General features: G+C 51.5%; 1 protein-coding gene across 1 annotated transcript in view; it reads right to left on the bottom strand.

Moving 5' to 3' along the window:
* mlh3 (mutL homolog 3 (E. coli)) overlaps positions 1 to 13,126 on the bottom strand; it is a 101,507-nt gene that overhangs the window by 84,228 nt on the left and 4,153 nt on the right. The window contains exons 3-4 of the mRNA XM_072494574.1: positions 8,560 to 8,649; positions 7,232 to 7,311 (exon numbers count right to left, since the gene is read on the bottom strand). Coding sequence (XP_072350675.1) covers positions 7,232 to 7,311; positions 8,560 to 8,649 — 170 coding nt within the window. The remainder of the gene's footprint in view (positions 1 to 7,231; positions 7,312 to 8,559; positions 8,650 to 13,126) is intronic.

The raw sequence follows: 13,126 nt of genomic DNA on the forward strand, positions 1-13,126 counted from the left end.
GATAATGGGGGGAGACTTTAACACGGTGCTGGTTCGCTCCAGGTCTAGGACGGGTAGGAAGCCGGCGGCGGCTAGAGTGCTGAGGGGGTTTATGGACCAGATGGGAGGGGTGGACCCTTGGAGATTTGCACGGCCGAGGGCTAGGGAATTTTCATTCTTCTCACATGTCCATAAGGCTTATTCCAGAATCGACTTTTTCATCTTCGAATTTTCCGGTCTTTCCCGGTCGAATTCTATAAAAAATATATGGACCTGTTCGGCCCGTTGCTAGTTAGGACCTTCAATGAGGCAAGGGAGGGGGTGGGCTTTGCCCCCGACGATGTCCCGGGCACTGATCGCCTTGATCCTGAAGCGGGACAAGGATCCCCTGCAGTGTGGGTCTTACAGACCGATTTAGTTGCTAAATGTAGATGCCAAGGTGCTGGCGAAGGTCTTAGCCACGAGGATTGAGGATTGTGTGCCGCAGATCATCCATGAAGACCAGACGGGGTTCGTGAAGGGGAGGCAGTTGAACGCGAATGTGCGGAGGCTTTTGAACGTTATCATGATGCCGGCAAGGGAGGGGGAGGCGGAGATAGTGGTGGCGATGGACGCTGAGAAAGCCTTCGATAGGGTAGAGTGGGGGGTGCGGAGGCTTTTGAACGTTATCATGATGCCGGCGAGGGAGGGGGAGGCGGAGATAGTGGTGGCGATGGACGCTGAGAAAGCCTTCGATAGGGTAGAGTGGGGGTACCTGTGGGAGGTGCTAAAGAGGTTTGGGTTTAGGGAGGGGTTTGTCAGGTAGGTTAGGCTGTTGTATGAGGTCCCGATAGCGTGTGTGGCAACAAACAGGAGGAGGTCCGAGTACCTTTGGTTGCACCGAGGGACGAGGCAGGGGTGTCCCCTGTTCCCCCTGCTCTTCGCACTGGCGATTGAACCCCTGGCTATGGCACTGAGGGAGTCGAGGAACTGGAGGGGGTTGGTGCGGGGTGGGGAGGAGCATAGGGTGTCGCTCTATGCGGACGACTTGCTGCTATATAATGAGGATCCTTAGGGAATTCGGGGATTTTTCGGGGTACAAGCTCAACATGGGGAAGAGCGAGCTGTTCATGGTTCACCCAGGGGACCAGGAGAGGGGGATTGGCGAGCTCCCACTAAAAAGGGCGGAGAGGAGCTTCAGGTATTTGGGGGTCAAGGTGGCCAGGAGCTGGGGGGCCCTGCATAGGCTTAATTTCACAAGGCTGGTGGAGCGAATGGAGGAGGAGTTCAAGAGGTGGGACGCGTTGCCGCTGTCCTTGGCGGGTAGGGTGCAGTCAAAATGACGGTGCTCCCAAGGTTTTTGTTCCTGTTCCAGTGCCTCCCCGTGTTTATCCCGAAGGCCTTCTTTAGGCGGGTCAACAGGAGTATAATGGGGTTTGTGTGGGCGCGAGGAACTCCGAGGGTGAGAAGGGTGTTCCTGGAGCGGAGTAGAGATAGGGGGGGGGCTGGCGCTGCCCAACCCCTGTGGGTACTACTGGGCCGCCAATGCGACGATGGTGCGCAAGTGGGTGATGGAGGGGGAGGGGGCTGCATGGAAGAGGCTGGAGACGGCGTCTTCTGTGGGTACGAGTCTGGGGCGCTGGCAAAGGCGCCGCTGCCGTTCCCTCCAAGGAGGTATACCACGAGCCCGGTGGTGGCGGGTGCCCTCAAAATCTGGGGGCAGTGGAGGCGGCACAGGGGGGGGAAGTTGGGGCCTCGGTGTGGACCCCAATACGGGGGAACCACCGGTTCGTCCCAGGGAGAACAGATGGAGGGTTTTCGGGGTGGCACAGGGCAAGGATATGAAGGTTGGGAGACCTGTTTGTGGACGGGAAGTTCGCGAGCCTGGGTGAGCTGGAGGAGAAGTACGGGCTCCCCCTGGGGAACACCTTCAGGTACTTACAGGTAAGGGCGTTTGCCAGGCGGAAGGTTGTGGAATTCACGCGGCTGCTGCCACACACAGTACAGGACAGGGTGCTCTCGGGGGGGTGGGTGGGAGTGGGGAAGATCTCGGAAACTTACCAGGTGATGCAGGAGGAGGAGGAGGCCTCGGTGGTGGAGTTGAAAGGTAAGTGGGAGGAGGAGTTGGGAGAGGAGATCGAAGAGGGGACGTGGGCAGATACCCTAGGGAGGGTGAACTCTTCCTCATCGTGCGCGAGGCTCAGCCTCATACAGTTTAAGGTGCTGCACAGGGCACACATCACGGGGACAAGGATGAGCCGGTTCTTTGGGGGTGAGGACAGGTGTGTTAGGTGCTCAGGGAGCCCAGCAAATCACACCCACATGTTCTGGGCGTGCCCAGCGCTGGAGGAATTTTGGAAGGGCGTAGCGAGGACGGTGTCGAGGGTGGTAGGATCCAGGGTCAGACCGGGCTGGGGGCTCGCAATATTTGGGGTCGCAGAGGAGCCGGGAGTGCAGGAGATGAAAGAGGCCGGAATTCTGGCCTTTGCGTCCCTGGTAGCCCGGCGAAGGATTCTTCTTCAGTGGAAGGATGCGAGGCCCCGAAGCGTGGAATCCTGGAACAGCGATATGGCGGGGTTTATTAAGTTGGAGAGGGTGAAATTCGCCTTGAGAGGGTCGGTTCAAGGGTTCTTTAGGTGGTGGCAACCGTTCTTAGACTTTCTGGCAGAACAATAGACATTGGTCAATGGCAGCAGCAGCTCGGGGGGGGGAGGGGGAGGGGTTTACTTTATTTTTCTTTTTGTTATTTACACTGAAGGGTCTGAGGGGGTGTATACACCTGTTGTGTTAAATCGGGGTGTTAATGTTAATTTATTATTTATGTACAGGGGGAGGGGGGTATGGAGGGTTGCTTTTCTAGACTGTGTTTTGCACTTAACCCTGTTGGGTTCCTTTTTCATTTTGTTATTGATATTTTATGAAAACCTTAATAAAAATTATTTTTTTAAAAATAAAAAAAATAACTTCCTATCTTATTTTATATTACTAGCTAGTTTAAACTCATATTTAATCTTTTCCACCCTTATTGCTTTTTTAGTTGTCCTCTGCTCGCTTTTAAAGGCTTCCCAATCCTCTGGCTTCCCACTAATCGTCACCATCTTGTATGCTTTTTATTTTGCTTTATGCTTTCCTTGAATTTCCTCGTCAGCCATGGATGCCTCGTCCTCCCCTTACAATGTTTCCTCCTCCTTGGGATGAATTTCTGTTGTGCTTCCCTAATAACCCCCAAAAACCCCTGCCATTGCTGTTCCACCGTCTTCCCTGCGAGGCTCCCCTTCCGATCAACTCTGGCCAGCTCCTCCCTCATGGCTTTGTCGTTACCACTATTCAATTATAATACTGTTACATCTGATTCCAGCTTCTCCCTTCAGACTAGATGGGCCGAATAGTTTAATTCTGCTCCTGTATCTTATGAGCTTATGAACCTGATTTTCCCACCTGCGTATTGAAGTCCCCATGATTGTTGTAAAATTGCCTTTCTTAGAAGCATTTTCTACCTCCTGATTTATTTTCTGTCCCACATCCTGACAAGTCGAAGGTTACTGTACATAACTTCCATCAGGATCTATTTTCCTTTGGCTGACCCAACCAATCACAATCCCCCCTCCCTGACCCAACCAATCACAATCTTCCTCCCTGACCCAACCAATCACTATCCCCCCTCCCTGACCCAACCAATCACAATCTTCCTCCCTTACCCAACCAATCACTATCCCCCCTCCCTGACCCAACCAATCACAATCCCCCTCCCTGACCCAACCAATCACAATCCCCCCTCCCTGACCCAACCAATCACAATCCCCCCTCCCTGACCCAACCAATCACAATCCCCCTCCCTGACCCAACCAATCACAATCTTCCTCCCTTACCCAACCAATCACTATCCCCCCTCCCTGACCCAACCAATCACAATCCCCCCTCCCTGACCCAACCAATCACAATCCTCCTCCCTGACCCAACCAATCACAATCCCCCTCCCTGACCCAACCAATCACAATCCCCCCTCCCTGTCACAACCAATCACAATCCCCGCTCCCTGACCCAACCAATCACAATCCCCCTCCCTGACCCAACCAATCACAATCCCCCTCCATGACCCAACCAATCACAATCCCCCTCCCTGACCCAACCAATCACAATCCCCCTCCCTGACCCAACCGATCACAATCCTCCTCCCTGACCCAACCAATCACTAACCCCCCTCCCTGACCCAACCAATCACAAGCCCCCTCCCTGACCCAACCAATCACAATCCCCCTCCCTGACCCAACCAATCACAATCCCCCTCCCTGACCCAACCAATCACAATCCCCCTCCCTGACCCAACCGATCACAATCCTCCTCCCTGACCCAACCAATCACAATCCCCCCTCCCTGACCCAACCAATCACAATCCCCCCCTCCCTGACCCAACCAATCACAATCCCCCCTCCCTGGCCCAACCAATCACAATCCCCCTCCCTGACCCAACCAATCACAATCCCCCTCCCTGACCCAACCAATCACAATCCCCCTCCCTGACCCAACCAATCACAATCCCCCTCCCTGACCCAACCAATCACAATCCTCCTCCCTGACCCAACCAATCACAATCCTCCTCCCTGACCCAGCCAATCACTATCCCCCTCCCAGGCCCAACCAATCACTGTCATATACATGGACTTCAGTAAGGCATTTGATAAGGTTCTCCATGGTAGGCTGATAGAGAAAGTGAAGTCGTATGGGGTCCAGGGTGTACTAGCTAGATGGATAAAAACTGGCTGGGCAATAGGAGACAGAGAGTAGTGGTGGAAGGGAGTTTCTCAAAATTGAGAACTGTGACCAGTGGTGTTCCACAGGGATCCGTGCTGGGACCACTGTTGTTTGTGATATACATAAATGATCTGGAGGAAGGTATAGGTGGTCTGATTAGCAAGTTTGCAGATGACACTAAGATTGGTGGATTAGCAGATAGTGAAGGGGACTGTCAGAGAATACAGCAGAATATAGATAGATTGGAGAGTTGGGCGGAGAAATGGCAGATGGAGTTCAATCCGGGAAAATGCGAGGTGATGCATTTTGGAAGATCCAATTCAAGAGCGAACTATACGGTCAATGAAAAAGCCCTGGGGAAAATTGATGTACAGAGAGATCTGGGTGTTCAGGTCCATTGTACCCTGAAGGTGGCAACGCAGGTCGATAGAGTGGTCAAGAAGGCATACAGCATGCTTTCCTTCATTGGAAGGCATGATGTGGAGATGCCGGCGTTGGACTGGGGTGAGCACAGTACGGAGTCTTACAACACCAGGTTAAAGTCCAACAGGTTTGTTTTGAATCACTAGCTTTCGGAGCGCTGCTCCTTCCTCAGGTGAATGAAGAGGTCTGTTCCAGAAACACATATATAGACAAATTCAAAGATGCCAAACAATGCTTGGAATGCGAGCATTAGCAGGTGATTAAATCTTTACAGATCCAGAGATGGAGTAACCCCAGGTTAAAGAGGTGTGAATTGTATCAAGCCAGGACAGTTGGTAGGATTTCGCAGGCCAGATGGTGGGGGATGAATGTAATGCGACATGCCCCTTAAATTGCCCTTAGTGACCTAAAAGGTTATTGGGTTACGGGGATAGGGTGGAAGTGTGGGCTTAAATGGGTCGGTGCAGACTCGATGGGCCGAATGGCCTCCTTCTGCACTGTATGTTCTATGTCCCAAAAGACGTGCTGTTAGGTAATTTGGACTTTCAGTATTCTCCCTCGGTGTACCCAAACAGGTGCCGGAATGGGGCGACTAGGGGCTATTCACAGCAGCTTCACTGCAGTGAGGTGTGGGTGATATGGAATGTTTGAAATGAAAATGTCGAGCTGGCTTACCCAGAGGCCCATCTCCATGTGCTTTAGCCAGAGCCAGCAACACAGCAGCTGGCTGGTGGATCCTAAGCAGGCATTCTGTGTCTGCAACCTGGCAAAAAAATAGGCAGCGGCTCAGGGATGTTGGAAAGTGCATTATATTTATTTAGATTTAACCAGTGCCAGCAGAAACAGCAAGACTGTCGTTTTCTCAGTTCAGCGCCTTGCCAGCGAATGTGGAACTCGTAGGTCAAGAATTTCAATTGGGGTTGGGAAGCTGACACCCGGATTAAAATTTTGAAATTCAAATGTCCTAATTAGGCAGGAGGTAAGCGCAGCCTCCAGTTATTGGTCATTGCCTCTCGGAGCCGGCAGCAAACGCAGGATGTAGCCACATTGGGGGTTGCTGCTGCATTGCCAAATCCTCAGATGACCAGCAGCGTTAACACGGCTGGAAGGGGCCATGAAGGCTCAGCATTTACACCAGTTCCAGAAAAAGCGAGAAATTATCGTTGGCTTCAGGTTCAAGCCGATATCCGTGTACTTCTTGAGGTTCACCAAAACAAAGTTTAATAATTTGATTCGAAGGGCGGCACGTGGCACAGTGGTTAGCACTGCTGCCTCATGGCGCCCGAGGACCCGGGTTCGAATCCCGGTCCCAGGTCACTGTCCGTGTGGAGTTTGCACATTCTCCATGTGGGTTTCGCCCCCACAACCCAAAAGATGTGCAGGCTAGGTGGATTGGCCACGCTAAATTGCCTTTTAATTGGGAAAAAATATAATTGGGTACTCTAAATTTATTTTTAAAATGTTAAAAATTTGACTCTGAACTGGACATGTCCCTTAAAAAGCTCCTGTAGCAGCTGTCAATTGGCACAGCACGTATTCCCCCCCCCTCTCACTGCTGTCCTGGTGACAGTGAGCACGTCTCGGTTTATAAAATCAAAGATCCTGCACGTCTTTGCAAAGAGCCTTCTCAACCTGTCCTGTCCTTCAAACCCAGAACAAGAGGAATAATCTTGAACTGAGAAGTAAGTCTTCATGTGGGCAGCACAGTGGTTAGCACTGTTGCTTCACAGCTCCAGGGTCCCAGGTTCGATTCCTGGCTTGGGTCACTGTCTGTGTGGAGTCTGCACGTTCTCCCCGTGTCTGCGTGGGTTACCTCCGGGTGCTCCGGTTTCCTCCCACAAGTTCCGAAAGACATGCTGTTGGGTGAATTGGACATTCTGAATTCTCCCTCAGTGTACCCGAACAGGCGCCGGAGTGTGGCGACTAGGGGATTTTCACAGTAACTTCATTGCAGTGTTAATGTAAGCCTACTTGTGACAATAATAAAGATAAAGATTTTTATTACAGTTGAATACTACAGTGACAGGGGTTATGGGTGAACAGATCCTGTTGCAAGTTCAGGTTATGGAAGTAACAGCACAAAGGTGCCAGATCCTACCTCTGGAGGGCGCCGAAAGACTGGATTTGTCCACTCTTGAAACAGTGAACGCAGTGAATCACTGGTTTCCAACTCAGCAGCTGCCCAAAACAGAACAAACCAACAGAGTCACCCTCAAAATTCTTTGTTTGTCTTTAAAAAAAAAAAATTTAGAGTTCCCAATTCTTTTTTTTTCAAATCAACGGCTAATTTAGCGCTGCCAATCCAGCTACCCTGCACATCTTTTTGGGTTGTGGGGGTGAGACCCACGCAGACACGGAGAGAATGTGCAAACTCCACACGGGCAGTGACCTGGATTGAACCCGGGTCCTCAGCGCCGTCAGCCAGCTGTGCTGACCACTGTGCCACCGTGCTGCACTGAGTAACAGGAAATTCTGTCGTCAGTGAAACAGAGAGCACTTTTGTAGTTCTCTCTTGAAGCTCTACCTCCTCAACTCAAATTCCATTCTCTCAATGACTAATCACAGGAAGACTCTGGAGTTACGATTGCATCCACTTATCCTGGACGCTAGGGCAGCACGGTAGCACAGTGGTTAGCACTGTTGCTTCATAGCGCCAGGGTCCCAGGTTTGATTCCCGGCTTGGGTCACTGTCTGTGCGGAGTCTGCACGTTCTCCCCGTGTGTGCGTGGGTTTCCTCCGGGTGCTCCGGTTTCCTCCCACAGTCCAAAGACGTGCAGGCTAGGTGAATTGGACATTCTGAATTGTACCTGAACAGGCGCCGGAATGTGGCGACGAGGGGATTTTCACAGTAAGCCTACTTGTGACACTAATAAAGATCATTATTATTATCCTGAGCTGACAATGCATCGCCAAGCTCACAGTGCAGGACTCCACCTTACTAAGCAGTGATTATGTATTAATGATTAGTTAACATTAGGCTTAGGTTGTAAATGCCTGGAGCTTGTAGCACAAAGTTGAAAATAATAGCAAGCTGAAGCTATTATATGAACACAGGAATGGGGCAATTCAGCCCTTCGAGCCGGCTCCACTGTTCAATCAGATCCTGGCTGATCTCTTCCTGGTCTCAAATCCACCTCCCATCCGTTCCCCACATCCCTTCACACTTTTTTTAAATCAGAAATATATCTGCCTCCTTCTCGAAACCAGTTAATGACTCAGATTCCACCGCACTATGGGGCAGTGAGTTCCACAAATTCACCACCCTCTGCGAGAAGTATCTCCTCCTCATCTCAGTTTAAAATCTACCACCTCTGAACCTCTATCTGTGACCCTGCTTCTAGAGATAATATCTATTATAGACCAATGCCATCCCCGTACTGTCCCACTGAATCACAGCAGCTTCATCTCTACCACTGCTGCCCTTACCGGCTCTATCTCTCTGCCTCTCTTCACGTGGCCGAGGCAGGAAAGGGATTAAGCTATGGCTGCGGAAAGGGTAACACTGGTATTGAAAGCCTGTTGAGAAAGCAAAGAGTCAGTTTACACTCCATATATATACAGCTAGAAACTGATCAGAACTTTTGTTTAAACAGTGGGGGGCAGAGGTGGGGGTGGGGCAGCATGGTAGCACAAGTGGATAGCACTGTGGTTTCACAGCGCCAGGGTCCCAGGTTCGATTCCCCGCTGGGTCACTGTCTGTGCGGAGTTTGCACGTTCTCCCCGTGTGTGCGTGGGTTTCCTCCGGGTGCTCCGGTTTCCTCCCACAGTCCAAAGCTGTGCAGGTTAGGTGGATTGGCCATGATAAATTGTCCCTTAGTGACCAAAAAAAGATTAGCTGGGTTACTGGGTTACGAGGATGGGGTGGAGGTGTGGGTTTAAGTAGGGTGCTCTTTCCAAGGGCCAGTGCAGACTCGATGGGCGGAATGGCCTCCTTCTGCACTATAAATTCTATGATTCGAACAGGTGTGTGACAAACTTTGAAGAGAAAGAGGAAAGCTAGTTCGAGGTGTAGGGAGGGAATCCCAATGTTTGGGGCCGAGGCAACTGAATGCAAGTCCACTCCTGGTGGAGCAATGAAAATGTGAGATGCAGCAGGTTGCAGCATCAGAGCAGCACAGATATCCTGGAGTGATGAGGCTGCACGACATCCCAGAAATAGGGAGAGGAAAGCCCAAGGAGGGATTTTAATTTTTAAAAAATGTTAAAGTGCCCAATTCATTTTTTTTCCAATTAAGGGGTAATTTAGCGTGGCCAATCGACCTACCCTGCACATATTTGGGTTGTGGGGGTAAGACCCACAGACACGGGGAGAATGTGCAAACCCCACACGGACAGTGACCCAGAGCCGGGATCGAAACCGGGACCTCGGCGCCGTGAGGCAGCAGTGCTAACCACTGCACCACCATGCTGCCCGGGTCCTCGGCACCGTGAGGCAGCAGTGCTAACCACTGCCCCACCATCCCGCCCGGGTCCTCGGCGCCGTGAGGCAGCAGTGCTAACCACTGCACCACCATGCTGCCCTGGCCCTGAGCCGTGAGGCAGCAGTGCTAACCACTGCACCACCATGCTGCCCTGGCCCTGAGCCGTGAGGCAGCAGTGCTAACCACTGCCCCACCATCCCGCCCCGGTCCTCGGTGCCGTGAGGCAGCAGTGCTAACCACTGCACCACCATCCCGCCCGGGTCCTCGGCACCATGAGGCAGCAGTGCTAACCACTGCACCACCATGCTGCCCGGGTCCTCGGCACCGTGAGGCAGCAGTGCTAACCACTGCCCCACCATCCCGCCCGGGTCCTCGGCGCCGTGAGGCAGCAGTGCTAACCACTGCACCACCATGCTGCCCTGGCCCTGAGCCGTGAGGCAGCAGTGCTAACCACTGCACCACCATGCTGCCCTGGCCCTGAGCCGTGAGGCAGCAGTGCTAACCACTGCCCCACCATCCCGCCCCGGTCCTCGGTGCCGTGAGGCAGCAGTGCTAACCACTGCACCACCATCCCGCCCGGGTCCTCGGCACCATGAGGCAGCAGTGCTAACCACTGCCCCACCATGCTGCCCTGGCCCTGAGCCGTGAGGCAGCAGTGCTAACCACTGCACCACCATGCTGCCCTGGCCCTGAGCCGTGAGGCAGCAGTGCTAACCACTGCCCCACCATCCCGCCCCGGTCCTCGGTGCCGTGAGGCAGCAGTGCTAACCACTGCACCACCACGCTGCCCGGGTCCTCGGCGCCGTGAGGCAGCAGTGCTAACCACTGTGCTGCCCTGGAAGGATTTGACAATAAAGATGAAAATTTTGATGTTAAAATATTTCTTAACCAGAAAGTCAATGAACGTCGGCAGACACAGAGGTGGTAGGAGAACGTCGGCAGACACAGAGGTGGTAGGAGAACGTCGGCAGACACAGAGGTGGTAGGAGAACGGACCTAATGCGAGTTAAGACACGGACAGCAGACCTCATATTTACAGAAGGTAGAATGTGGGACACCAAAGAACAATACAGCACAGGAACAGGCCCTTCGGCCCTCCAAGCCTGCGCCGACCATGGTACCTGTCTGAACTAAAACCGCCTGCACTTACCGAGTCCGTACCCTTCCATTCCCACCCTATTCATATATTTGTCTGGATGTCCCTTAAATGCTGCAATCGTACCTGCCCCCACCCCCTCCCCGTGCAGCGCGTTCCATATATTTACTACTCTTTGTGGAGAAACTCCTCGCACATCTGTTCTAAACTTTTCCCCACGCACTTTAAACCTGGCATTGAAATACTCAAATCTCCAGGTAAGAACATGAACAAGGATTTTAGCAGTAGATGATCTGAGAGGGTGAATTTGGGTGATGTGTGGGGGTAGTATGTGAGAGGGTGAATTTGGGTGATGTGTGGGGGTAGTATGTGAGAGGGTGAATTTGGGTGATGTGTGGGGGTAGTATGTGAGAGGGTGAATTTGGGTGATGTGTGGGGATAGTATGTGAGAGGGTGAATTTGGGTGATGTGTGGGGATAGTATGTGAGAGGGTGAATTTGGGTGATGTGTGGGGATAGTATGTGAGAGGGTGAATTTGGGTGATGTGTGGGGGTAGTATCTGAGAGGTGTGAATTTGGGTGATGTGTGGGGATAGTATCTGAGAGGGTGAATTTGGGTGATGTGTGGGGGTAGTATCTGAGAGGGTGAATTTGGGTGACGTTACGGGGGTAGTATCTGAGAGGGTGAATTTGGGTGACGTTACGGGGGTAGTATCTGAGAGGGTGAATTTGGGTGATGTGTGGGGGTAGTATCTGAGAGGGTGAATTTGGGTGACGTTACGGGGGTAGTATCTGAGAGGGTGAATTTGGGTGATGTGTGGGGGTAGTATCTGAGAGGGTGAATTTGGGTGACGTTACGGGGGTAGTATCTGAGAGGGTGAATTTGGGTGATGTGTGGGGGTAGTATCTGAGAGGGTGAATTTGGGTGACGTTACGGGGGTAGTATCTGAGAGGGTAAATTTGGGTGATGTGTGGGGGTAGTATGTGAGAGGTGTGAATTTGGGTGATGTGATGGGGGTAGTATCTGAGAGGGTGAATTTGGGTGACGTTACGGGGGTAGTATCTGAGAGGGTGAATTTGGGTGACGTTACGGGTGTAGTATCTGAGGGGTGTGAATTTGGGTGATGTGTGGGGGTAGTATCTGAGAGGTGTGAGTGTGGGGGTAGATGCAGGGAAGATGTTACCTATGTAGGTATGTCCAGAACTAGGGGTCACAGCCTGAGGATTCAGGGTAAACCATTTCGGACAGAGATAAGGAGACATTTCTTCACAAAGCGTGTTGAGCCTGATGAATTCATTCCCACAGGAAGTAGTTGATGTTCAAACTTTGAATCTATTCAAGAGGCGGCTGGATATAGCACTTGGGGAGAATGGGATCAAAGGCTATGGGGAGAAGGCAGGATTAGGCTATTGAGTTGGATGGTCAGCCATGATGGTGATGAATGGCGGAGCAGGCTCGAAGGGCCAAAAGGCCTCCCCTGCTCCTATCTTCTATGTATCTGTGAATGGCATTCTTCTGCACTGTAGGAATTCTATGGCTCCAGCCATGCTAGATACCACCTTCAAAGGATGGAGGTGGGACGGGGGCACACTGACAGTTGGGGATTTCTACGTAGGGCACAGACTAGCGACACTGGATGAACTGGCGAGGAAATGGAAACTAGCAAAAGGACAAGAAATGAAACACCTCCAAATAAAACACTTCCTCCGCAAAGAGACAGTAGGGTACCCCGGGGCTCCAGAAACCACACTACTAGAGGACCTGATAGGCACAAGCAGCAAGAAGGGGGGACTATGTGGGAAATTATACGGCCTGTTCCAAAACCTGTTTAAGGCCAGCAACGAGGAGTAAGCTCAGAATAAAAAATCAAGATAGATGAGGAATCAAAGGACTGCGCAACCCCGGGGGGGGGGGGGGGGGGGGGGCAACAAAGTGCACAGAGGGTCAGTCAAACGAAGGCCAAAATAAACCTCTCTGTACAATTAGCACGGGCAAGAAAAATGTAATGTGTATATATACACAACTGTTTCTAAATATGAGAAATGCCAATAAAAAGATTTAAAATAAGGAATTCTATGGCTATTGCAAACTAGATGAATTGTTATTTTTCATCGAGCAAGTCCTCGGTTATGCTGGAAATTTGGTGAAGTTGTGAGAGAGGGGTTTCCAGAGATGGATAATGCTTCTAAGGACAGGAGGGGTCCCAAGTGGAAACTGAAACACCAAAGTGGTGAGGGGTACAGAAAGACCACAAGAGATGATAAAGATGCATTCGTTAAGAGATGATAAAGATAAGGAGATTATCCAAGGATATGAACAGGAAACAGAGTAGGAAAGTTGAGATACAGCAATTTCGAGGATATGGGTGAGTTGCAAGAAAACTGTTTATAATGGGACTGTTATAGAACGCAAGGTAGAATATCAGGGCCATTTAGTGACTCAGTCAGGATTTCAGCAAGTCATTGAGTACATTCAA

Source organism: Scyliorhinus torazame, chromosome 2 (assembly GCF_047496885.1).
Source record: "Scyliorhinus torazame isolate Kashiwa2021f chromosome 2, sScyTor2.1, whole genome shotgun sequence".
Taxonomy (NCBI): Eukaryota; Metazoa; Chordata; class Chondrichthyes; order Carcharhiniformes; family Scyliorhinidae; genus Scyliorhinus; species Scyliorhinus torazame.